We start from the raw sequence: 25385 nt of genomic DNA on the forward strand, positions 1-25385 counted from the left end.
AATTCGATGAAATGGAGGACTTAACACTAAATTTTCAATCCCACATCTTGATCCTATGGCCAAATCGATTTTTCATCCAACGTGGCACTCTACGTCTGTGCCCTGTCGGATGAAGTCTGGGGTAGGCTTGGTATCTCCGCCCTCCCCATCATTTCCCATAAATTTATGTCACATGAATCAAATTTTTAACCACTGCCCAGTCAAGCAATTTGGATTTCCCCACCTATTCATTTCTTCAAAATCAATGTACAAGTTTTTTTTTTTTTTTTTGAGACAAGATAATATCTATTGATTCAAACCATTGTTATAGATATTACAGTGAGATAATGAGCATGATGAAAGACAAGAGAAAAAAGTAGACGAAGTCTTTCTAGAGCTAACAGCTATGTTATGAGCTGAGCCATTAAGCTTCCTATTTACATAGCAAAATGAAATGTGATCAAAGGAAGAAGCCATGCTCCGAGCCTCTTTCAAAATATGTATAGCTGTCCAGTGCACCGAGTTTTTCCGACCATTCATAAACTTGTTTACATTGAGTGAGTCCCCTTCAAGAAAAAGTCGCTTCAGGCCATGATCTCTAGCCCATTTGATTCCAAAAAAGCAAGCTTTGCTCTCCCCCTCGTCTACTGTCCTGCTGAGGATCCTGGAGGATCCTTTGGCAAGTTGGGTTCCTGTAAAGTCAGTAATAACAATACCAATGTAAGTGAGATTTGAGGCTTTATCTATCGAGGCATCATAGTTGATTTTATAGTATCCTTGTGGGGGGGGGGGGGGGGGGGGGGAGTCCAGACTGAGCTAGACTGAGGATGATCTGGCATGTAAGTTCTGAGAGTAACAGTTTGTGTAGTTATGTAATTCTGAATGGCAGATAGAAGGTAGGTGAGGTCTAGCTGTTTCTCTCTGAAAACTATATCACATCTATGCTTCCATACGTTCCAAATGATTGCAGATAGGATCTCCATGGGTTTGAGTAAGTTATCATAATTTGAATTTGAGTCTATTACATTGTGAGCTTGGAACCATTCTTCAAATGAGGTGTGGTGATAGTCAAAGTTATGTGAAGGCAAAAACTTTGTCACCACTTCTTTTGTGAACTTGCAGTCTTGAAGGAGGTGTAAAACTGATTCATCAGAATCTGTGCACATAGGGCAAGTGGTTGTAATGCTATCCATGAATCTTATGAGAACTGTGCTGACAGGAAGTATGTTATGAGCCAATTTCCAAAGAAATAGGTGAATTCTGGGATGAACTCTGAGACTCCATAATTGCTTCCATTGTGATGAGTTGGTTAGCCTTGGGTCAGTTCCAATGTGGATAAGAGACTTATACATTGAAGAAACAGAGAATAAGCCATCCTGAGATAGGTTCCATTTTTGATATCCTGTTGAGGGACTATAGGGATAGAGATGATTTTTGTGATGATTTCTGGTGGGAATAAATGCTGAAGAATAGAAAGATTCCAGTTGGAGGTGGAGGTGATTAGTTGAGAAACCTTTTTGTATTCTATGTCTGAGTGGGCATTTCCCAAAGGTGGAATCCCAGGAATCCAAGAGCTATTCCAAATGTCAATAAGTTTGCCATCTCCTACTTCCCAAGTGATGTGTTGATCAACAAGCTGCTGATGTTTAGATATATTCTTCCAGACCCAAGATGCATTTGTGGGGCAGGATAAATGTGACTTTGGATTAAAATTGTATTTGTCAGCCATGAACTTAACCCACAGTGATTCAGAATTTGTTCTAATGTCCCAATTGAGTTTGCTTCTAAGAGATTGATTGTCTTCATTTATATTTCTGAAACCAAGACCACCCAGGGATTTTGGTTTACATATGGAGTGCCAGTTTTTTAAGTACAGAGGCCTAGAATTAGATTTTTTCCCCCACCAGAAATCTCTCTGAAGAGATGTTATGGCTACCTTAATCTTTTTTGGTAGATTAAAGATCGCCATCTGATATCTAGGAGCAGCAGATAGAGAAGATTTAATGAGTTCTCCTCGACCTGCCTGAGAAAGAATTTTTTTCTTCCAAATGCTGAGCTTTTTATGGAGTTTATCAAGAAGAGGGAGAAAAGGAGTAGTTTTTGATTTGGAGATGAAGATATTTGTGCCAAGATAAGGATCATTTCTGTTTATACTTTTGACTTTAAGAATTCTAGAAACAATCCTACAATGTTTCTTATGAGCATTTGAGCTGAAAAAAATACCACTTTTTTGGAAATTGATCATCTGTCCAGAGGCTTCTCCAAATTGATGAAGGAGATCCAGAAGAGCATGAACAGATGGAATGTCCATTTTAATGAACAATAGACAATCATCTGCAAATAAGAGGTGAGAGATGAAAGGAGAAGTTCTAGAGTGCTTGAATCCTTGGATGAGTCCAAGGGATTGAGCATGGTGAAGCATTCTGCTGAGGGCTTCCATGCAAATGATGAAGAGATAGGGGGAAATGGGATCTCCCTGTCTTAGCCCTCTGGAAGGAGTGAATGAAGGCCCTGGAATTCCATTGAGAAGGATTGAAGTTTTGGAAGTAGATATGCATTGTTGAATAAGATTACAGAATGAGCTTGAAAATCCTAGTTTAACAAGTATATCCAAGAGAAAATTCCATTCAACTCTATCAAAAGCTTTGCTCATGTCTAACTTTAAACCAAGGTACTTCTGATTTCCTTTTTGATACTTCATGGAGTGTGCTATTTCATTTGCTAGCAGGATATTATCAGTCCCATGTCTTCCAGGAACAAAGGCAGACTGAGATGGGCATATGAAAGAATCCAGTAAAGGTTTCAATCTGTTAGCCAAAATCTTTGAGATGATTTTATATGTTGTGTTGCAAAGGCTTATGGGTCTGAAATCCGAGGGATGGGCAGGGCTTGAAGTCTTTGGGATAAGGGCTATGTGTGTCTCATTGATTTCTGGAACAATATTTCCTGACTCAAAGAAGTACTGAATCATGTGGATAATGTCAGATGATACAGTATTCCAATTTTGATGGAAAAATGATGGAGAGTAACCATCTGGGCCAGGGGACTTGTCAGCCTTAAGATGGTGAACTGTAAGCTCAATTTCCTCAGCTGAAGGAATAGATATGAGCATATTATTACTCTCAAGAGATATAATTGGTTGAAACAGGGTGTCTAATAGAGTTAGAGAGGCTGTCTGTTGGGTTGTTAACACTGATTGAAAATGAGATAGCAAAATTGACTCCATACCTTTATTTGTAGCTATCCATTCTCCTTGATTATTCCTAAGCCCTTTGATTCTGTTGTTTCTAGCTCTAGAAGATGCCATAGCATGGAAAAACTTTGTGTTCTTATCTCCTAAAGTAATGATATTGTCCCTAGATTTTATCTTCCAAAACCTTTCTTGGGTGTCTAACAGAGTGTTTAGTTTTTGAAGGAGACTAGGGTATTGCCTGTTATCAGTACACACTTGGAGTTGGGCTGAAACATCTTTGATTTGTGTTAGGAGTGCATTGTAATGATGCTTACTCCAGTGCTGGAGAAGTGGTTGAAGATCCATCAATTTGTTATGGGCCAAAATGGCTGGATGAGAAGGATTATAATCACTCCAGTGAGCTTGGATGAGAGAGGCACAATCTGAATCAGAGAACCAAGTTGGATTATATCTGAAGGGTTTTGTTCTTTGGTTAGGCTCTTGGATGGTATTGAGGAGAATTGGGTGGTGGTCAGAACCTAATCTCTGCAGGTGAGTAACTATGGTTGAAGGAAAGAGATCAAGCCAATAAGGGTTAGCCAAAGCTCTGTCTAATAGTTGTTGGATAGTGTTGGTATTTGATTGATTGTTGGTCCAAGTAAATGGAGAACCTAGGTAAGGAACCTCAAAAAAGTTACAATCAAGCACCTTAGAGCTGAGTAGGTTAATCTGCTGACTTGAGAGAATTGAACCCCCTAGTTTTTCATGAGGGTGTAAGATGATGTTGAAATCCCCAATGATAAGCTGTGGTAAAATTTGTGTTTCTGTCTGATGAAGATATTCATTGATGTTATTCCAGAAATCTAGTTTGTTTGCATTATTTGGTTCTCCATAGATAAATATGAGAGAGATTTGTAGATTATCATGTGGAGTAGTAGTGGTAATATGGATCCAATTCTTTGTCTGATGGAGAATCCAAAATTGATAATTTGTGTTAAAAGCAATAGCTAGACCTCCACTTAGCCCAATGGGAGATTGAATGATATGGTTAGCATAAGAACACTTCCTCAGTACATCCCTAACAAAACTATCATTCTGTTTTGTTTCGGAAAGGAAGATAAAATCAGGTAAATGAGTTCTAATTAAATTATAAAGATGGTGCCTAGTTACCTTCCCCCCTAAACCTTGACAGTTCCAGCTTAATATAGATAAAGGATAATGATGCATGGCTGAAAGATCTATGTTATGAATATAATAGACAGGGTAAAAATATATAATAAGAACTAAGGAATTAACTAAGAACTGAACTTGGGTGAGTACCTGAGGTGTGCTGTTCGGTGGATTGCTAGTTGGACCATTTGTGGGAGTTTGGTTCTGAATCACAGTAGTGCCTTTGTCTTGATTATTGTTGTTGTCCTGATTGTTCTGTTCCTGAGTTATAGTACCGACTTGAGCCTGATTAGCAGAAGTATTGAGTCTAATTGACATTTTTGCTCTTGGTGTTCTGTACTTTTTTGGCTTTGCTTGAGTGTTCTGTTTGGTTGTGGGAGATGGGGCCATTCCATAGATTTGATCAAAATTGACATCCGGAAAAGTAGTAGGAATATAAGGAATGTCTATAGAGGTGAAAGGGGCACAGGAGAAAGGTTTGTCTATACCAATCGAAGTAAAGGTTCCCATATTGAAATCGGAAGTCCAAGGAGAGTTGAGATGGTTAATGGACGAATTATCCTTGTGTTTTTTCCATAATTGTTCTAATCCAACAAGGAAAGAATCCGTGTCTTCATAAATAGTCCCTTTTACCAAACTCTCGTCACTAAGAATTTTTCTTTTCTCCCTACTATCAAGCCTGCTAAAATCTAGAGGTTGCATAGGTTCCTTACCTTTTCCAGAATAAGAGGGATTCTTTCCCACATTTTGATTAGAAGATGACTTTGGCTCTTGAATGTGAATACCTTTAGGAGCCATGGTTATTCCTGCCTGACTATGAGTTTCTTTGATAAAGGCCTTTGTCCAGCTAGGGAGACTCTTCATAGCTTGTGAGACTTGGGTTCGAGCTGTGTGGATGATAGGTGGTGTGGTGGTTAAGGGTACTTGAGGGTCTTCTTCTTCTACTGAAATTGGAGTATTGGAGGTGCCTATATCTGAATTTGTTGTAGGCATTATGGATGTAATTAGTGCTGGGTTTGAGTAGAGAAGAGATTCCAAAGTGGTGGGCATAAGAGTTGTATTTCTAGCAGATGGTTGTGGGGATGAGGAAGCTGCTTGAATCTCTTGTTCTTGGCATGGGAATGGAGAGTGATCGATCACTCGACAGTAGAGGCAAGTTGATTTGGGAAAGGGGAAGAACCGATATTCAATGCGGATCTTATCTCCATCAAGTTGAACTGAGGTACCAGTAGGGCATGGTTTTGTGACATCCCAATCAATGTACAAGTTGATTTGAAAAATAAGAAGGATACAGTGATGATAGGCATACTCATTCATGATCACGGTCCTCAGATTATCAAGACAAAAATGACAAAATGGAGAGTTAGAAATAATAAAGAAGACGAAGCTAATACAGACATATAGAGTTCAATGGGCGAAACTCCTTAAATCAAATCGAAAAATCATCAAGGACGACAATTAAACAATCATATACTATTTACAACGCAAACAAAGCAACACTCCTTTGATATCTCAAGCTACCCGGTAGAAAATAGAAGAACTAAATAATACATCTGGATTTTATTCATTGGACCCTCGCAGAATCGAGTCAATTTATGGTGCCATTTATGTACAATCTATACAAACTCATAACATCAATTTAACAGCGATCCCTCATTCGAATACCTATACCATTCGAAATTTTATTTTATATTTAAAAGTGACACACAAACGTTCTCCCGGTGACAACTAATTTGATTATTAATACCTTGAAAATGATTTTTCTAGAATACTTGTGCTGAGACAAATATTGGTCAACCTCGAGAGATCAACTAATCGTCTCGGGCGGTGCGGGATCCTTGAATATGCACGAGCGAGACTTTAACTAAACCAACAAAAAGGTGAACTCGAAAGGACGATCTATCGCCTAAGCCCTGACATGGCAGGTTGGGACGAGTTTCCTTTGACACCTTAAGCTCTATCGTGATTTAAAAGCCAGCAGATTGGTGGATTCGAGTTAACTCTGCAACTTGAACCCTTGCACGGAAGGCCTACGAAAGTATGCTCGACATTTTGGTCTCTGCTCTATCCGAGATAAATGTTATGTGAAAGGCTAGGTAACATCGAATATTTGCTTAATGTTATGTGAAAGGCTAGGTAACATCGAATATTTGCTTGCCTTTGCAAGATTTAGGATCGTTTCTGTTAAGAAAGATTATATTAACAGTCCCGCCAGATGGTCCCCTAAAGCCAGCGAGTTACTACTGCTACACAAGCCTATATAAACAATACAAATTTGCCATGAAAATGAATCTGACCCTTATCCTTCGATTACTCGACTTTCAACCTGCAACACTGAAATGACTTGGACGTTATAATGTCATTGCAAGTAAGCCCCTCATCTTCTCGTTGCCAAAGCGAAAGACAGTAAGTCGAAGGTTCAAAGATAAATTTTGGGAAGTCACTTTCTGACATAATCACATCCCTAACTAGAAATTTGACAAAAAATTCATTTTCATCTTCTTTTCTCATTTCCACCATTGATATCATTTTTATATATTTACTTGCTTCTTCATACTTATCTCTCCTTCCCCTAGTCTTTTTTCTTCGTTCTCTCCCTTTCAATCACTAAGAAAATGAAAAAAAAAAAGGCAAATGTTTTTTAAAACAAACAAAATCAATAGAATAAAGAAAGAATTGGAATGGATGGATATCTATCTCGAAAAAAACAAAAAGAAAACAAAAGACGAAACATAAATCATGGATCAATCTCTCTTCCTAGTAAAGGGGCACTCTTCAAAGATGAAGCGGATTAGTTAATCCCTGTGGCTGAAACGAAGTTCCCCTTCAATGGTGAGGGGATGTTCACCCGATTTTCTTGTAATTGTTGTTCTTTTTGTAATTTGAGGACTCCAAATAAATTGACATTGAAGGAAAAATTTAGACCGAGAAGATGAGAGAGAGAGAACAAAATCATGAAAAATGTGAGAAACTTTGGAGGTAAGATGAAAGGGGTGGGAGAGAAAAATTTAGTCGTATATTCTTCTTACACGTGTGAGAAACACAGACTGACTGACAGACATACGTCAAAATAACGCTGACGCCCGTGAATGCGGTCTTTCCGTTTTTTTACCGAGACAGTAAGAAATGAACTTTGTTCCGTGTAGAATCCAAATCCTCGTCAGCTTGGGTTTCTTCTGGAGAAGTCTAGAGAGAGAAAGAAGTTTCTCTCAAGAGTTCCATCTTCAGTCTTCTTCTTTCTCTATAATAACATCATTTCCCGCAACGTTCATTTGGGAAAATCATCACCATTAAAGAGAGAGAGAGAGAGGAATATAAACCCTAATTTGTTAGAGAGACATTTTTTCTGCATTTTGTGAAAAATTGACGGATACTTTCGCCCAATTTGTGCTCACTTCCTCTCATTTTTCGATTCTTAAGTTAGTTCGATCTACTTCGCTGAAGTTAGGATCATGGAGACGCGATTGTTTTGAGTTAGAGGATTAGGAATTAGGTTTTTTTTCTGCTTACTTAGGGGTTTGATTACTGTTCTTGATAGTGAAGAAAGCTTGAAAACATGGATGAATACTTATCAATGAAAATGAAGAGGAAGGAACTTGAAGAAGTGTACGATGACTTCTCTGAATTCTCTTTGTCATCTCCTGCTAGAAAAATCCGTAGATTGGTATGAAATTTCATTTCTGCTTTTCTAATTTGAATTTTATTCCTAGCTTATAACAAATCAACAAGAATTTTTGTGAAATTCAGATTTAATAGTATATCTCGTCTTTGAGATTTCTAGAGAGAGAGAGAGAGAGAGTAAGATTAGATTCAGAGTTCATTTATCGTGTTATTGATTAGTTATTTTGGTAATGATGAAGGATGCGGAGCTTCCACCGATCATGGAAGAAGAGGAACCATCAGGAGTTTCTTTCAATTTTGATCAAGTTTTACCGGAACAGCAACCACTAAATGAAGAAACACTTGCCCTAGCTCCGAATGAGGAAAGAGCTCTTATTCTTTATAAGCCAATGAATACACCATTACAAATTTCTCCTAGTTCACAAGAATTTTCGATCACTGTGAATTCGGATCTTATTCCTGGATTAAAAGGTAACTTTTTATTCCATTCCCTTTCTGTCTATTGAATTGATAACATTTCAAAAATGAGAAGTATTGAAAAGGTTTGTGTCTCTATTGAATTGAAATCATAGGGTTTAATTGGGAAATATACATATAGGGTTCAGCCATTAAAATTTCTTTTACTCCTTGCTGGTCTTGTTACTTGATGGGAATGATCCTTGATGATGTTGTTGCCTGGATGAGAATGTATTCTGATTTTTTGAAAGTTAGGCAGTATGATAATTCAGTAATTCTATGTGGATTAATGGCTAAGATTTAAGGATGTCCTCTGAAAGTTCGACACATACTTGTTCTATAGTTTGATGTCTTGCATCCAAGACTAGTTAATGTAGAATGTCCAGACTTGGGTGAGTCCTCCATGCAAACATCCTTCGAAAAGGATCCTTTAGTCTTCCATTTGATTAGGTTTTACTTACTTAGAACTACTACTTGCAAACAAGGAAGGTCTGCATTATCTGTTGAGCTTGACCGTTGGTTCGGCGCCGCAGGGACGGATCTACATGCAGGCCAAAGGGGGCCATGGCCCCCCTTGACTTGCCGTAAATTGTTTTAGAAATGCTGATTGCTTTCTGATTTATCGCATAAATAAAGTTCGAGTCATACATATAACATATATTTAGCGTGGGTGAGATAGTAGATGTCTGAGTTTTGGACGTGAGAGACCTGGGTTCGAGCACATAGACTTAGATTTTTCACTTTTTTTTTTGGTTCGGCCCCCCTTGACTACTACTCCTAGTTCCGTCCCTAATCGGCGGGGAACTCCTGACATAGTGGCGGGTTTCTATCAAATTAACAGTCAAGAGGGAATGCATATCATACTATACCACAGTTCTGTGGATTAAATTTTCCGTTGATCCCGTGAACTACTATTTGCCAGTATGGTAGGTTTGCATTCTGTAGTCGTTAATGTTCCTTTAACTCACCGAAACGCCGAATCTACTGACAGACGTAGATTGATTTTGACGGATGAGTCCGCTGCATGCCTGCATGCATGTGGAATTCGTTATTCCTATATTTTATTGCACAAACAGGATGGTGATGTGTTATCTAGAATAATGCTTGCAAGTGCTCGGCGTTTCACTTTCCTTTGGGCGTTGTTTTATTATGTCGGTGATTATCTATGGAAATTGCGGTCAAACAATGAAAAGTGTATCATTTTTCTCGCCTAAATACCACATTCTAGCTATTTATGAGTTCTCTAATCTCTTCTTAATTTGCACAGATCAAGGGTTTTGGAGAGCTAATAACAGGGACCTCATTAATGTAGTAAAGAGAGAAGAAGAACAAAGGAAGAGTGGTGAATGCATGGAGCTGATTCCATGGGTAGAGTCTCAGTTCCCTCGAACCTTAGAAGGATCAGATGTAGGTGGAGTAGGTTGTGACGAGTTGTTAGAGCCTATGGAAGCAGAGGAGGAAGCAGAGGAACAAGTAGACGATGCTGGAATGGAGATTGAGTTTGATAACAATAATAGTGTAGGCTGGGCTCATGAAGGGAAAGGGCAGGTATTACAGCAGCAACACCAACAACATTGCATGACTCCACCAGAGCTTCCCCAGACGACACCTTCTCCTATACCTGTAATGTGGTATAGGTAGAGAGAAAGAGAGGTTGTGGTTGTATAGAGACATAGAGGTTGTGGAATGGAGTGTTTTGAAAGATGTAAAAAGGTAGCGAGAATTGGGATTCTGAGTTGAGGACAGGAAAAATGACATATGAATGTTGGGATGGGTATTAGTTATAAAATGAAGCTGCTGCCTTTTCCTTTATTATCAATATTTGATGTCATCTTTTCAATTTGTCTTCTGTTGAGTTTGATCTCGTATAGAATTTTGTCGATTGATCTCATATAGAATTTTGTCGATCTTTTTCATATTTTTGTTGTAAATCTTCTTTTGTGGATATCTTCCGTTTCGGTGTTTTTTTCCTTTGGTTTATGACATGTCTGCCTAACCACAGGTCACAAAATATTCATTGGGAAGTTTTATAACCGGTCACTACCAAAATGGGCCGGAAGAATCAAGAGATCTCTATAATGGCTCTCACAAACTAGCTGATAAACTAGTAGTAAGCTTGCCTAGAGCTAAGCACCTCACAGCAACTTACCAAAGGCTCTCTCATTTTCCTGCGCAAGGTGTTCTTTAGCCTTGCATAACATAAAGAAGAGAGCCCTACCAAGTAAGGCACACGACCTGAAGAAGAGAGCCCTGTCAAGTAGGGCACAAGGCCTAAAGAAGAGAGCCGTAACTAGTAAGGCACACATCCTAAGAGAGAGAGAGAGAGAGAAAAAGGTCAGTGACGACAGAGTCCGTGATTCTACTTCCAGGCTCTTTTACCAACCAGTCATCTACGCGACGTTCTCATATGGTATTTAACCAACTAATATGTTACACGTTACCATACAGTATAGTTTCATAATAAGTTACGACCCCATCAAAAAAGGAAAAAATAAAATAGAAGTAAACTGCAAAACGGGTGGAGCAAGATGTTTTTATGAATTCGGCAATAGAGCAATACAAACACAAGTCGTTTCGTTTAATGATCATGTCAAAAATATATAAACAACTATTCTTTCTATTTCTCTGTCTCAAGCAAGCAAACTGGCAGGGTGATATTGGGTACTATTCTTCAACCGAGAGATATTCAACATGTATCTTGTCACAATCATCCTGAGAGAGTATATGGCATGAGATGGACGGAGGACCTTTAGCTGTATGTGAAAGAACCAATTGAACACTTTGCTGAAATGCAATCTTGTTTTCCTATTTCTTTAGTCTCCACTAACGAACTTCTTCTCTGCATAGTATATCTTTTCGCTCTCAGCCTTTTTCGCGTTGCGTTTCTGCATAAGTTGTAAGATGGTAAAGGAAGTTGTTGATGGAATAGAGAGTCTATTTCAAGCACCAAATACGGGTTTACAACTGTTCGATAGAAGTTTTAAGAGTACCATGCACCAAACTATCTGAATTTCCACTTCTGTAATATTGAAGTATTTTGGAATTTGGACGAGAGAGAGAGAGAGAGAGAGAGAGAGAGAGAGAGAGAGAGAGAGAGAGAGAGAGAGAGAGAGAGAGAGAGAGAGAGAGAGAGAGAGAGAGAGAGAGAGAGAGCAAGTACCTTGTAAGCTTCAACATTAGCAATGATCCTTTCGGAAACTGAACTAGTTGTTATGCTTTTAGGGCTTTCAACTGTCCTGAATATTCCCATGCTCATTGCAGCCGAATATGGATCAGCTGAGTCCTACAAGTATTAAAAGATAACTTTTTTAAGTATTTGAACCAAATCGATGAAAATTGAAAGGCGGCAAGAAAATCATATCTTAAGTAGCTTGAACTTACATTAAGAAAGGGATTGTTCTCTGCAGTTGTTCCATGAACCACAAATGATATGTTGAATGTTGTTATCTGCTCAATCCAACAAGATCATATTATTCAACACAAAAAACTAAACTGAAGAATATAGAACTTACCAAGGATTCGTTATATGTACTACACGTTACAAGAAATTATATAGGATTACCACAGGAGGGAATCACATTTATTTCATCAGGAAAATATACATTTTATTTTCTTGAGATCAAGGATCATATGTATGCAGTGGCGAATTAAGGAATTTACAGGAGGGGGTTACTATAAATATGGGAAACTGGTGAGCAAAGCACCCAAATGCTAGTAATGAGAGGCACCTATACTTCGACAATTCAGCTTCATCGGCTTCATCTATCAAGCACACAATTCAATGATTCATAGACCTCTATAAAATTGATTTCCTCTACCTGATCTTTTTGGATGGCGATTAAATGAATAAATGTATCCGTCAAGCACATGATCCTCTACACGACTCCATCTTATAAGTAGCAAATAAAGACTGGATCGCATAAATAATATACACTAACACCATTCTCCGCACTAAGATTAGCCAAAATTTAACAAGTTCACTTACCAAGTCCTTTGTGACTTCCCAGGGCGCACCTATGATAACCTCATCGACATGTCGACATGCCAACACACTAAGACTCCGTTCGTGAAGATGCATAATCGGATGATGAATTCCTCGGTGTTCACTGCATTGATAAACAAGTTCGATTCTTACATGTCTTTTAAGTTTTAGCAAGAAATATAAATTTTATATCTATAGCTTGCAGGGAATATGTCCAAGCGACTTCATATTAAGACCTGCAATTATGAAAACCAAGTATAACAGAAGAAATACCTCACAGTTTGGTCGGTATGGATACCCACAAGCAAAAAGTCTCCAAGCTTTCTTGCACTCTTGAGAATCTAAGAAAACCAGAAGAGAATTCAGATGCAGACTAAATCAGAGATGATACGGTTATGTGCTCATTTTGATGGTTCTATATTCGTGCCATCAAACGCCTCTATAATATTCCGAATTGGTACATACATTTCTAACTAGGCTAGGTCTGACGTATCTAAGTACATCCATCTTATATCTTTCAACTATTCCAATAAAGAATTAGTACAGATGTGGCGGCTTATCAGGTGGGTACCATTAACTACGTTGCAGCTTGCAGTTGCACATTGATCGACTAATATCGAATGAGAATACATGTTTTGTGTGATGCACAGAACGCCTGGATATCACAATTCAATTTCCTACGCAACTTAAAAATTTGATGGTTATGCCAGTTCTCGAATTTGAATTTGCATGCGGACAAAATCAAGGATTATGTGACCACTTCAAAAGAGGTATAGAATAAAACTTGCAGCTAGGAACCAAATCTTTAGGTGTCAACCTAAAAGAAACATAGTTAGTACTCAAGTAGTGAAAACAAGGACTCCTGTCTATGTCCTACATGTAGGTGCGAGGAACAAGAGAAATGGACAAATCAAACCATACACTTCAATCTTTATAAAAGTATTATATGGCTATATGCAATTTTATAAAATGAAAATGTCAAACTATAACGACTAAACCGACAGATACCAGATCAGTTATGCAGGAAGACAAAATTTGGGTATCAACATGGGGTAAGCTATGAGTCCTACTACGGTAGTACCTCGACATGTCCAGCATGAAAGAGATCAAAGGCACCATCTATATATACAACACGAGCATTTGGTCCAGGCCCCTGAATCAAAACAGGGATAATCGCGATTAAATCTTTTTTTTTTTTTGAAAATTAGATTAAATCTTTGAAAGCCATCATAACTGTCACCCTCAAAATAAAACCATAGAAAGCAAAACCATTGATACCTTGCCATTTGAAAATTGCACAATCCGTCTAGATGTTGGTAAAAAATGTGATATTTGGGCTTTGCTTGAACGTCTTTCTTCAGTCTGAGCGACATCCATGCTAGGTAGAAGCTCAGGCTCTGAGGCATTACTAATATTTTCACCAATTGCTATATCCTTCTTTGACAAAAGTATCCTCCCTAGATAATCAAAATGTTGAACTTATTCGAAGGACATAATTATTTGTCGTAATCATATAATAGAGCAACCCATGAAAGTGCAAAAGCAAACGGTGAAGGCTGGACAAAAGTAACGGACATTCATTCAAGGATAGATGAGGATACTTATACTACCTACAATATCTGTGCTTGAGACACCTTCAGTACGCTTTATCTGTTTGTACCGACCCACTTTCTTTGCCAAGGCATATGCGTCTGTTCCATCTGGGAGCAAACAAGGATCATCACCATGTATGATGTAGTCGATCTTATGCTCATTAAAAAGACGATCCATGAACTGCTCAGTAATAGCATAAGGAGCATTAGCAATAACTTCGTCAACCCACTTCAACCCTTTGACAAGGACCAGCCTAAATAAAAATTTCATGTTAGATCACAACATGTAATTGAACAACATTTTTTAGTCTTTGTACTTTAGTTGTAAAGATGGAAAATAAAATTAGGAAACTGAGTTGAGCATAAAATCGATTAGTAGCTCCTGACTACCTCACTTGGACATAAGAATGTCGCGAGATTTCTAGATTAACAAAATTCAATATGTTTGCACTTTCAAGTGTTCCGAACTCATCGAACGTGTTATCTTAATCAACCATAATCTTGTTAGGGATCCAAATTATTATTTAAACTAAAGCAAAGAAATTCAAATGGTACCCAGGAACTATTATAACAGAACAAGTTATGAAAAATAAAAGCCAAAAAAAGAATGTCCATGTACCTCTCTTCCATGGATAACACAGGAGGACCCTTATTTGCTACAATCTCTTCATCACTAACAACTCCTACCACCAATACATCTCCCAAAGCCTTTGCTTGTCTCAACGCGTTTGCATGTCCATAATGCATGAGATCGAAACACCCATCCATGTAAACCCTAACAGGTTTCTTTCCATATTTCCTCTTATGGAACAGTCCCAAATGTGGCCAGTAAAATGGCAAATAAGGCACCCTAATCCCACTAAAATAGCTCGTCGAAAGCCCAAGCACAGCAGCTGTAAGCATTATTCCACCAAACAGGTGAGGGTAATAGTGTACCCCTTCCCAGATCCAACTATCACTATCAAATTCCACAGAACCCATCCCGTCTTTCGTTTAATTTCTGTGTCCCTTCAACCCCTTTCTGAAAACAAATTGAAAGAACAATAATTCATAACAATGAAATGCAGAACTGGTCTTATGATTGGACAAATTGTCTAAAACAAATCTCTAGAAAAAAAAAATTTAAGAGAAGTTAAAATTGAAACAATGAGAAGAAAAAAAAATCTAGCAACTAAACTTGTATATCAACATAATTAACAAAACCCAACTAAAAGAAACATGAATTCATGACAAAAGAACTGAAAAACTAATGCTTGTGAAAGAATCTAAATCCTAAATTGAGAAGGAAAAAATGCAAGAAAACTTGTGATGGTCATCTTCAAGAGTTTCTCAGTGCCATACCTTCAGACACAGTCTTCAAATTACAAAATCAGGTAAAACAAGGAATGGGTGTTTATTGTTTTTGATTTACCAAGTCTTAGTTTCATCATAAAAAATCATTAAATTCGTAGAAAATGAAAAACAAACATAACCTAGAAAGGAACCTTCTTGTATTCAAGCTAGAGGAAGTCAAAATTCAGGAAAAATAAGAAGTGGGTATTTGATCCCTTAATGTCATAAATTGTTGAAAACTTGAAATTAAGTCCTAGAAATGTAAATACTTAAAAGAAGCTTGTGGGATTAGATCTTCTAACCTTGTTGTTCAATTGGTGTTGGGTGTTGGAGTGTTTCTATCTCTAGGAATAGACCTTCTCTCTCTCTCTCTTGGGATTTCTCCCTCCCGCTGCGTTTGCAAGAGAGAATTTAGAGAGAGAGAGAGAGATCTCAAATATGGACTCTCTCTGTCTTTTGTAGCCTTCCTTTTCATTTCTCCATTGGCTTCTTTGTTCTTTTTGTTAAGTACCCATTTCTTTTCTTTAATTAAAAAGATGGCATGCTGTCAAAAGCCCAACTGGTTCTAACGTGTTGACATAAACTCCAGAAATTCCTAAAGGTCTCATTTTCAAATCTCAGAAAAAGTGAAACTTTTAGTTATTTGAATTGGGATTATGTGGATATATTTATAAAGTTGTTGAGTTTCAGATCATTGTCTTTGTTGGACTTAAGCGTGGAATCAACTTACTTTTTATTAGTTAAATAAAAGAGTTCTGTTAAAAAATTCAACTCCAACAATGAAAGAATTGGGCCTAAATTATTTGCTTATGTGCAAGGCACATTTGTGGTATTTTCTGTATGTGCAAAAAACATATGTTTGTGCATGTACGACACAAATGTGTGAACTTTTTCATATTTCTTTGGAAAAATATGATTTCAATTCAAATTTTTATTTTGAATTACCCACTTTATTCTAAAATTTAGACTTTTAATTACATCTATCCATCCAACATTTTAACTACATATCTTTTTGATACGTGACATTAGAGGCAGATCGCATATCGAGGCACTCTAAATATTTTGTCTTCAGTGGAGATCTCTAAAATATATATTCTTAATACTCATGTCACTCTTAATATGCTATGTGACATTAGAGACGGATCGAGATGAAGAGATGCTCTAAGCAGAACTCCAACTTTTAAATTTGAGTGTCTCATTAGAGATGCTCTTAGGAGATCATTGGCTTTAAACAAAATAAAAACAGGAGGAAATACAAAAAGCAAACTAAAATTTCATTAATTAAAAACCAACATCAAAACACCAAAACATTAACTTAAGAACAACTAAATAGTTCCTGAATCCTTCTTTAAAAGTTAAATTTTTTTTCATGGTCCACCAAATTGGTACATGATAGTTCAAGAGTCAAATCCCACACCATTTTCCTTCTTCTTTAGAATTCAACCTGCAAACCAAACACCCCTTAGCATGATCTTCAACCATTTTCCTTCTTCTTTTGACTCAGCTTTAATCCATACCTACTTGAGTTTCCATTTTCTTTCCAATTTTTTTAAAACAAACTTCAACCTTAAAACTAATTAGTTCTTATTTAGATCAAAAGAGGACTTATATTTAGCAATTAAGGGCTGCCCTTATCTTCCCTAGAGTTGAAGATACGATGCTACTTGTAGTCGCTACCGAGGCCATATTGATCTCCTCTCCTGGTAAAGTACCCACCAAGACTTGAAATGCCACTGTCACTATTGAACCACCACTTTGTGTGGTAGAGGAGCTGCTGCTCGCACCACCAAAACCAGTGTCACCACCTGTAACCACAAAATCACCGCCACCATAACCGGTAGTAGTGTCATTACCATCTGGTATGATCACGAATCCCGATGGAAGAAAGTCTGGAAAAGTAGGATTGCGATCGTCTATTGTTTTATCAAGGTCTAGTACGTCAACGGGCGCATACACTAGACTTGAACCAGTTGAATCTATGCATGTCTCTTGCAATAGGAGGCTGCAACCGCTTTCTGAAGTACTGGACTGAAATGTAATTTAGTTAAAATATTAGGTCTCGAAAGAACAACAAAACTTGTAATGTATGTAAAAAAGAAAAGTTTATGGTTGACAAAAATGGACATAAAGATTTTCTAACAAAAGCTAAATCTTACCAACAAAGAAGAAAAAACATAAAATGATAAAATAGCGTTGGTAATGTTAAAATGATCGTTTTAAACAGTAGAAAAAATTGTCAGTTTAACCTAAGCAGAAAGGGAAAAAACTCACATTAGCACAAAGAACAGAGACCACATTCCTAGGATCTTGTGCTTTAACAACACTGGATATTTCTCTGATGGTTGGATCACTAATTAGAAAGTCCCACAAGGTTCTTAGTCTTAAATCCCTTAAGAAACCAAACACCAAGTCTGGTGAAACGGGTATCCAAACCGATGTTGCAGCACTCACCACGCTACCGGAAGGTACAATAATCTTCCGTGTCATAATCTGGACATCCTCACCCATATTTGGTGTATAAATATTATTCCAATGATTTGATGTAGCCGGACATATCCCGTCATAAAAAGTCATCATCATCCGCCTCGCCAGTTTCAACATGCTTCGATTTCTATCATACGTTGTCCCTTCACCATTAAAATAGTAATAGTAAATTAGAGCGGTTAAATTATTTGCTTAAACAAGACTGCTAATTATAAGGGATCTTGTCGAAAGCACGTACCAGAATGATATGTTGATGGGCTTTTTAGAATTGCAAAGCTCTCAAATTGTCTTTTGAGAGCAGCAAGCCATTTTTGTGCTCCGAAACCCATACCCGACCTCAGTAATGGTCGGTAAAGTTGATGAATAGCACCATCATCATATTCTGTATGTTCAATCCATGTAACCTGCATGTACTTACCAATTTGATCAACCAATATTGGAGATATAAGCAAAAAAATAACAAAATCGAATATATATTGTTAAGTGCTCTTTGTCAAATACCTTAGAGGACCCGTTGGACAAATCTTGAATAATACACCCAGAAGGAAGCCTCCTGCATTTCATGAATCTGGGTACGTTCGAGGCCTCTTGGATGACGTTAACCGAAACATCAACCACTATCCAAACTCCTTGCTCATGTTGTTTGCAGAAACGAATAAACTTTACATCGCGAAGTGGGACTAGAGGTGAAATAACTTGAAACGTTGCATTCATCTATAGATATAACGAATATGAATTAAATTTTGCTTCTTTAGAAACAAGAGTCGCATCAATAAGTTTCGTATATAGAATTTACCATTTGAAGAGCACCATTTCTTGTTCCACCCTCACCGCTATAAATTACTTCGGTCCTCCCAGCTTTTGCAATGATACACGGAAATGTTTCCTTCCATTGAAACTAATCCAATTGTAGCAAAAAAAATGTGATTAATTGTAGCATAAAATGTTATTAACTTTAATGCAAGATTAAAGTTAGAACTCTTTTAAGCAATAATTATGAAAACTTCAAGAACTAGTACTTCATCTTGATTTAGATGTGTAGCATAAAATGTGATTAAATGAAGCGTACCGTGTCCATTAATGACCCGACGAGAGTCGAGCTCTTACCAATCACCAAGCAAGTGTCTCTGGTTGCTTCTGTTACAAATCCATTAGGTTTGGGTCCAATGCAAGGCGGAAAAACCCTCACGTACTCTTCGCAATTTAGTGTTTCTTTTCCTCCCACAAAACCAGGAGGAATCCAAAGGGGCTCGTTAGTATTTGCCATTGTAACCAATATATTCATGGCTGACATTGCAAGTTCAAGATAAATTGGTTTTTCAAATTCTTGTACTGAACAAACTTGCATTGGTTGCGACGTTTGGAATGACATCGGAAATGAACTTGAAGAACTCCCGCTAAAATCATCTCTTATTGAAATATTGGCGCGTGCAGGACTCAACAAACCAACCCCATTAATACCAACATCGAGGTCTAATTCTGCAGTTGATGCTGAAGAGAGTATTGCATCAACAGAAGGTAAGGTCGAGATGCCACCAAGGTCACAAACTCGTTTTAGTTCTCTCCTGAGAGTGGCATTCTCATCTCTAAGATAATGGTTCTCCATTAAAATGGAGCTTAACGTTGCAGGGCCGCTACATTCCTTACAAATAGGGTTTGTTGACAACTGCTTTAGCGCAAAATTTTCCTCTTTAAGCTTTCTACTCTCTTGTTTACGCTTTTCATGCTTAAGACGTTCGGTTTGAACCTGTTTTCACACTTTTTTTTCGTTAGTTTCATTCAGTTCATAAAATAAACCAAAAATTGTCCACAAACAACAACTAAAGGAAGAAAATAACAGCCAGGGGGAGGGTTTAATCTTGCCTTAAACAGAGTCCTCCTATTCTGAAACCAGAATTTTACTTGCGTACTCCTCAATGAAAGCCTCGTACTAAGTTCTGCTCTTGCCTGCTCATCAGGATATTGGCATTCTTGGAAAGCACTAACATAGGCAAAAATAAGAAGAATCTCAAAGACAGAAGAAGATTTTGGTCAAAAATTCAAAAGGCCACCTCAGCTATATGAGTAGACTGGTCATCCTCTGAGTAATCCAGCGAGTAACCCTAGCATTTTCCTATAGTAAGTGTGAGTTGTTTTATGGAGAAAATATTAAAATCTTACATTTCAAGTTCCTCAATTTGGTGAGAAGTAAGACGATTGTACGCCCTTTTTTGTCCTTTGTTTCCTTCTTGACCATCTTCAAATAATTCATTATTGTTATTGTTTTCATCACCTGTGCTAGATCTTCCAAGAAAACCAGAGTCTGAATTTTCGCCGTTTGGGCTGAGTTCTTGTCCATCCATATCTTTTTCTTGCTTTTATATGTTTATGTGGAAATAACAATACAACAAAGTAATTAAAATAATTAATATTCAGAGAAAAATAGGGAATGCTACGGTTACACATTGGATTACTCAGAAGACTGGTCATCCTCAGATATATGAGTGGACTGGTCATCCTCTGAGTAATCTAATGAGTAACCCCATCATATCTGAGAAAAATATTGCAGAAAAATTATAGTATTAGACAAAAAGCCATACTCTGTGGTTGACTTCACTTTTTTGACTCCTCACTTTCTTTCTCTTTCCACAAACTAGACTTCACTAGAAATGTCAAATGTCTTCTGAATAACAAGAGATCTCAGCAAATTGAAACTATCTTTAATGGTTTCCTAACCTTCTCTCAAAGTATTGATGAGAAAATGTACATGCATGGTTCAATATTTATAACATTTTTGAGCCTATCTCTCTCACTACCTACCCTAAGGTGAATATTATTTTAGGTCAAACTATTTTGGACTTGGAGATTCTATTGCAATTTCTATTACATAATCTTAAAGATTGTCCTAATAATCTATTGTGTACAGACAGATTTTTTTACAAATTTCTTTTGTAATATCTTTATATGTACATTGGAAGTCATAAATTCTTTCTAATTTTAACAAAACTCAATTTTCCAAGATCGTAGTGATATTTTACTGATTCCATTGTTTTTAACATTTTGTCCTTTCTTTATATGTACTTCTAGAAGTCGTAAATTCTTTCTAATTTTAACAAAGTCCAATTTTTCAAGATTGTTGTGATATTTTACTGATTCCATTATTTTTAACTTAAATTGTTTGTTTATAAGTACATTAGGTATTACACGAATGTCTAATTTACACGAATATCTTATTTACACGAATGTCTAATTTTATTCTCGTAAATGCGTAAAATTGGAAATTTATTTTAGATAATAAACATTTATGTCCCAATTATTAAATACACAAATCCCTACCTTCTCAGCCTTCTTGCGGTTAACTCCATCTCTTCTCCTCGCGGTTCACTAGCAAAATTGTTAACTTCATCTCTTCTTCCGGTTAGGGGATCTTCTCGTCGACAAACTAGATCCCTTCTTTTAGTCAGGGTTGCCGGTAAATTAATAATCTAACAATTGTATATTTTATACAACTTAGTCGTTTTGGAGTCCCTCCTTATAATAAAAGGACTCCTAGTTGGAATAGGATTTTCCTTATTCCTTGTTTAGGGAAAAAATAGAAACTTCTATTTTTTCAAGCCTAAAAAGGAATTCCTATTTCTATTGGTAAACCTCCCTATTTATCATTATAAAGGGAATGAAAGGGAAGAAATTATACACAACAACTTCCAGAACAAAGAGAAGTCAAAGAAAGAGAGATTTCTGAAGCGGTTCTTTCAAGAGAGATTGAAAGAGAAGAATATTGATTTGAAGAAAAGAAGATTATTAATCTTGTGAAGCAATTTAGTTTGTGGTTATCTTCTTCAACCTTTAGTAATCTAGGATTTGTTCAAATCCTAAGGAGTAAGAGATTTCTATTTCTTTGTTTCTTTGTTCAGTTTATCCACCATAATTTTGGTGAAGAGTTGTTATTCAAGAGTGTTTCTACACATCTTGAAGAGTTGGTTAATCCTCTATTTGTTTAGGGAAGAATTGTTATCCAAGAGTGTTTCTACACATCTTGAACAATTGGTTTATCCACCATAGGTTTGGTGAAGAATTGTGTAACTCATTATTTAATCATAGTGGAAGATTTCTGGACTAGGTCCAGTGGTTTTTTACCTTCTAGTTTGGAGGGGTTTTTTGCCACGTTAAATAATCTTGGTGTCTCTACTTTTACTTTCACATCGTTTATCTTCATATTCCTGAACAAGTTAATTAGGTTATTTTACCTAACAAGTGGTATCAGAGCTAGGGTTAGATTTATTGTTCAGAAATATGGAAGTGAATACTAATCGCATGATTAGTTTAGATGGAGAAAACTATTTGATGTGGAAAGTAAAAATGGAAGATTTGTTATACTGCAAAGACCTAGCTGCACCCATTGAAAATCACGGTACAAAACCGATGAAGATAGATGAAGAAGACTGGAAGGTATTAGATCGTAAGGTTGTTGGATTTATTCGACAATGGGTAGAACCCAGTGTTTTTCATCATGTATCGACGGAGACTTCCGCTTTTAGTCTATGGAGGAAATTAGAAGAATTATATGATCAGAAGACAGCTGCCAAAAAGGCTTACTTGTTCAGAAAGCTAAGAAAATTACAATATAGAGAAGGAACCTCAATTGATCAACAACACTTAAATGAGATGAAAAGTCTAGTAAATCAGCTTTCTGCAATGAAGTTAGTTTTGGATGATGAGTTGCAGGCCTTACTTCTTCTAAATTCTTTACCAGATAGTTGGGAGACATTGGTGGTGTCTCTTAGCAATTCTGCTCCTGATGGCATAATGCGTATGAATCACGTAACAGATAGTTTGTTGAATGAAGAAACAAGAAGGAAATCATCGTCAGACAAGTCTCATTCAGAGGCACTTGTTACAGAAAGACGGGGGAGAGGTAAAAGTAAAAAACCTCATAACCGTGATAAGTCAAGGGGGAGATCAAAACCAAAGAAAGAAGTTAGATGTTTTGGTTGTGGAAAAATGGGTCATTACAAGAGTGATTGCAGGAAACCAAAGAAGGAAAATAAAAAGGATGATGAAAAACAAGATAATGTTGCGGCAGTTGCATCAGGTGATGACATTATCTTACTCTCAGGTTGTGGAGACACTTGCTTAAGTATGGCTGAGTCAGAACTAGAAACAACATGGTTGGTTGACTCAGGTGCTTCGTATCATGCTATTCCATGTAAGGATTTCTTTAACTCTTACAGAACTGGTGACCTTGGCAAAGTCAGGATGGGAAACTTAGGTTTCTCAAAAATCGTAGGAATTGGAGAAGTGAAAATTGAGACGAGCACAGGGAGTACATTGATTCTTAAGAATGTGAGGCATATACCAGATCTTCGATATAACCTAATCTCTACCGGAGTATTAGATGATGAAGGGTACCACAATCACTTTGGTGATGGAAAGTGGAAGCTCACAAAAGGGTCAATGGTGATAGCAAGGGGGAAGAAGTGTTGTACTTTATACAGGACTCATGTAAAACTGTGTAAAGAAGAATTGAATACAGTTGAAAAAGGTTCTTCCACTGATCTTTGGCATAGAAGACTCGGGCACATGAGCGAGAAGGGACTTCAAATCCTTGTTAAACGACAAGACTTACCGAACATGAAAGGTATAAATTTAAACACTTGCTCTCATTGTTTAGTAGGAAAGCAACATAGAGTTTCCTTTCAAAGGAATGCATCTGAAAGAAAATTCAATGTTTTGGAGCTTGTTTATTCTGATTTGTGGACCTTTAAAGGTCAAAACACTTGGTGGTGCTTTGTATTTCGTTACTTTTATAGATGATGCTTCTAGAAAAGTTTGGGCATATGCCATAAAGACCAAAGATCAGGTACTTGTAGTTTTCAAGAATTTCCACAACATGGTAGAACGGGAGACAGGAAAATCATTGAAGTGCATTCGCACTGACAATGGAGGAGAATACATCGAGTTGTTTGAAGAGTATTGCGAAACCCATGGTATTCGACATGAACAGACAATTCCCAAAACTCCACAACATGAAAATGGTGTAGCAGAACGCATGAACCGCACTATTGTGGAGAGGATCATATGTATGCTCTCAGAAGCAAAGCTGCCTAAAAGCTTCTAGGGTGAAGCAATGCGTACTGCATGTTATCTGATTAATTTATCACCTTCAGCACCATTGGATGGAGATGTAGCTGAGAGAGTGTGGGCTGGGAAAGAAGTCAGTTATAAAACTTAAGGGTGTTTGGTTGCAGGGCTTTTGTGCATATACCTAAAGATCAAAGAGCAAAACTTGATGATAAAGCCAAGCAATGCATCTTTTTAGGGTATGCAGATGAGAAATTCGAATACAGGTTATGGGATCCAGTCGATAAGAAGATTACTAGAAGTAGAGATGTGGTCTTTCTTGAAAATCAAACTATTGAGGACTTCGGGAAAGTTGAGAAGCATGAGAATCATAGTAATGATCTCATTGATCTAGATCCACATATCTCTTCTAAGGTTATGCATGATAATGCAGGTGAAGAACAAAATCATGAAGATGAAGCTCATGAAGATGTTCCTATGGGTGATGATGTTGTGCAAGAAATGGAAGTTCAACATGAACCACCAGCTGAATTGAGAAGATCGACTAGAGAGAGAACACCATCTACCAGGTATCCTCCTCACGAGTATGTGATGGTTACAGATAGTGGAGGACCACAGTGTTATGAAGAAGCCCTAGATAATGAACACAAGAAGGAGTGGTTGAAAGCTATGCAAGATGAGATTGAATCATTGCATAAGAACAACACTTTTAAGTTGGTTGAAAAACCTAAGAATAAGAAAATTCTTAAAAATAAGTGGGTGTTCAAAATCAAGACCGAAGAAAGAAATTCACAACCACGGTATAAGGCACGCCTAGTGGTGAAAGGATTTGGGCAAAAGAAGGGTATTTAATTGATGAGATTTTCTCCCCGGTGGTGACGATGTCCTCTATACGGTTAGTATTGGGATTGGCTGCCAGTATGAACCTAGAAATTGAACAACTAGATGTCAAGACCGCTTTCTTTCATGGTGACTTGGAGGAAGATGTGTATATGGAATAACCAACAAGGTTTGAAGTTAAAGGTAAGGAACACTTGGTTTGTAAGTTAGAGAAGAGTTTATATGGGCTAAAACAAGCACCAAGACAGTGGTACAAAAAGTTTGAATCATTCATGAAGGATCAAGGGTATCACAAGACGACTTCAGATCATTGTGTTTTCGTTCATAAATTTCCTGATGGAGATTTGATTATACTTCTGCTTTATGTTGATGATATGTTGATTGTTGTTCAAGATGCTAATAAAATTAGCAGGTTAAAGAAGGAACTAAACAAGTATTTCGATATGAAAGACTTGGGTCCAACAAAACAAATTCTTGGCATGCATATCTCTCGTGATAGAAAAGCTGGAAAACTTTGGCTATCACAAGAAAGATACATTGAGAAGGTTCTAAAAAGGTTCTAGAAAGGTTCAATATGGACAAGACAAAACCAGTGAGCTGTCCATTAGCCAGTCACTTCAAGTTGACTCGTGATCAGTGTCAATCAACTAAAAGTGAGAAAGAAGAAATGGAGAAAATTCCTTATGCTTCAGCTGTA

General features: G+C 37.2%; 3 protein-coding genes across 3 annotated transcripts; 1 reads left to right on the plus strand and 2 right to left on the minus strand.

Moving 5' to 3' along the window:
• Nucleotides 1–7423: 7423 nt before the first annotated feature.
• Nucleotides 7424–10217, plus strand: LOC147564440 (DBH-like monooxygenase). Its single transcript, XM_086646251.1, has 3 exons — nucleotides 7424–7985; nucleotides 8182–8413; nucleotides 9666–10217. Exons 1-3 carry the CDS (start codon nucleotides 7878–7880, stop codon nucleotides 10037–10039), a joined length of 714 nt encoding a protein of 237 aa, XP_086502377.1. The 5' UTR covers nucleotides 7424–7877; the 3' UTR covers nucleotides 10040–10217.
• Nucleotides 10218–10917: 700 nt separating this feature from the next.
• LOC147564441 (ethanolamine-phosphate cytidylyltransferase-like) lies at nucleotides 10918–15880 on the minus strand. Its single transcript, XM_086646239.1, has 10 exons — nucleotides 15607–15880; nucleotides 14592–14993; nucleotides 13991–14226; nucleotides 13659–13837; nucleotides 13462–13533; nucleotides 12654–12721; nucleotides 12384–12504; nucleotides 11780–11845; nucleotides 11559–11681; nucleotides 10918–11283 (listed from the first exon to the last, which is right to left on the minus strand). Exons 2-10 carry the CDS (start codon nucleotides 14951–14953, stop codon nucleotides 11212–11214), a joined length of 1299 nt encoding a protein of 432 aa, XP_086502365.1. The 5' UTR covers nucleotides 14954–14993; nucleotides 15607–15880; the 3' UTR covers nucleotides 10918–11211.
• A 1035-nt stretch (nucleotides 15881–16915) lies between these two features.
• On the minus strand, nucleotides 16916–20136 carry LOC147564442 (homeobox-leucine zipper protein HDG1-like). The gene is made up of 8 exons (XM_086674100.1): nucleotides 19949–20136; nucleotides 19652–19769; nucleotides 18858–19535; nucleotides 18585–18686; nucleotides 18290–18502; nucleotides 18027–18192; nucleotides 17576–17931; nucleotides 16916–17332 (listed from the first exon to the last, which is right to left on the minus strand). The coding sequence occupies exons 1-8, from the start codon at nucleotides 20128–20130 to the stop codon at nucleotides 16916–16918; spliced, it is 2232 nt and encodes a 743-aa protein (XP_086530226.1). The 5' UTR covers nucleotides 20131–20136.
• Nucleotides 20137–25385: the final 5249 nt, after the last annotated feature.

The sequence above is a fragment of the Eschscholzia californica genome, unplaced genomic scaffold (assembly GCF_041429995.1).
Source record: "Eschscholzia californica isolate CP2 unplaced genomic scaffold, dmEscCali1.0.p SCAF_1, whole genome shotgun sequence".
Lineage (NCBI taxonomy): Eukaryota > Viridiplantae > Streptophyta > Magnoliopsida > Ranunculales > Papaveraceae > Eschscholzia > Eschscholzia californica.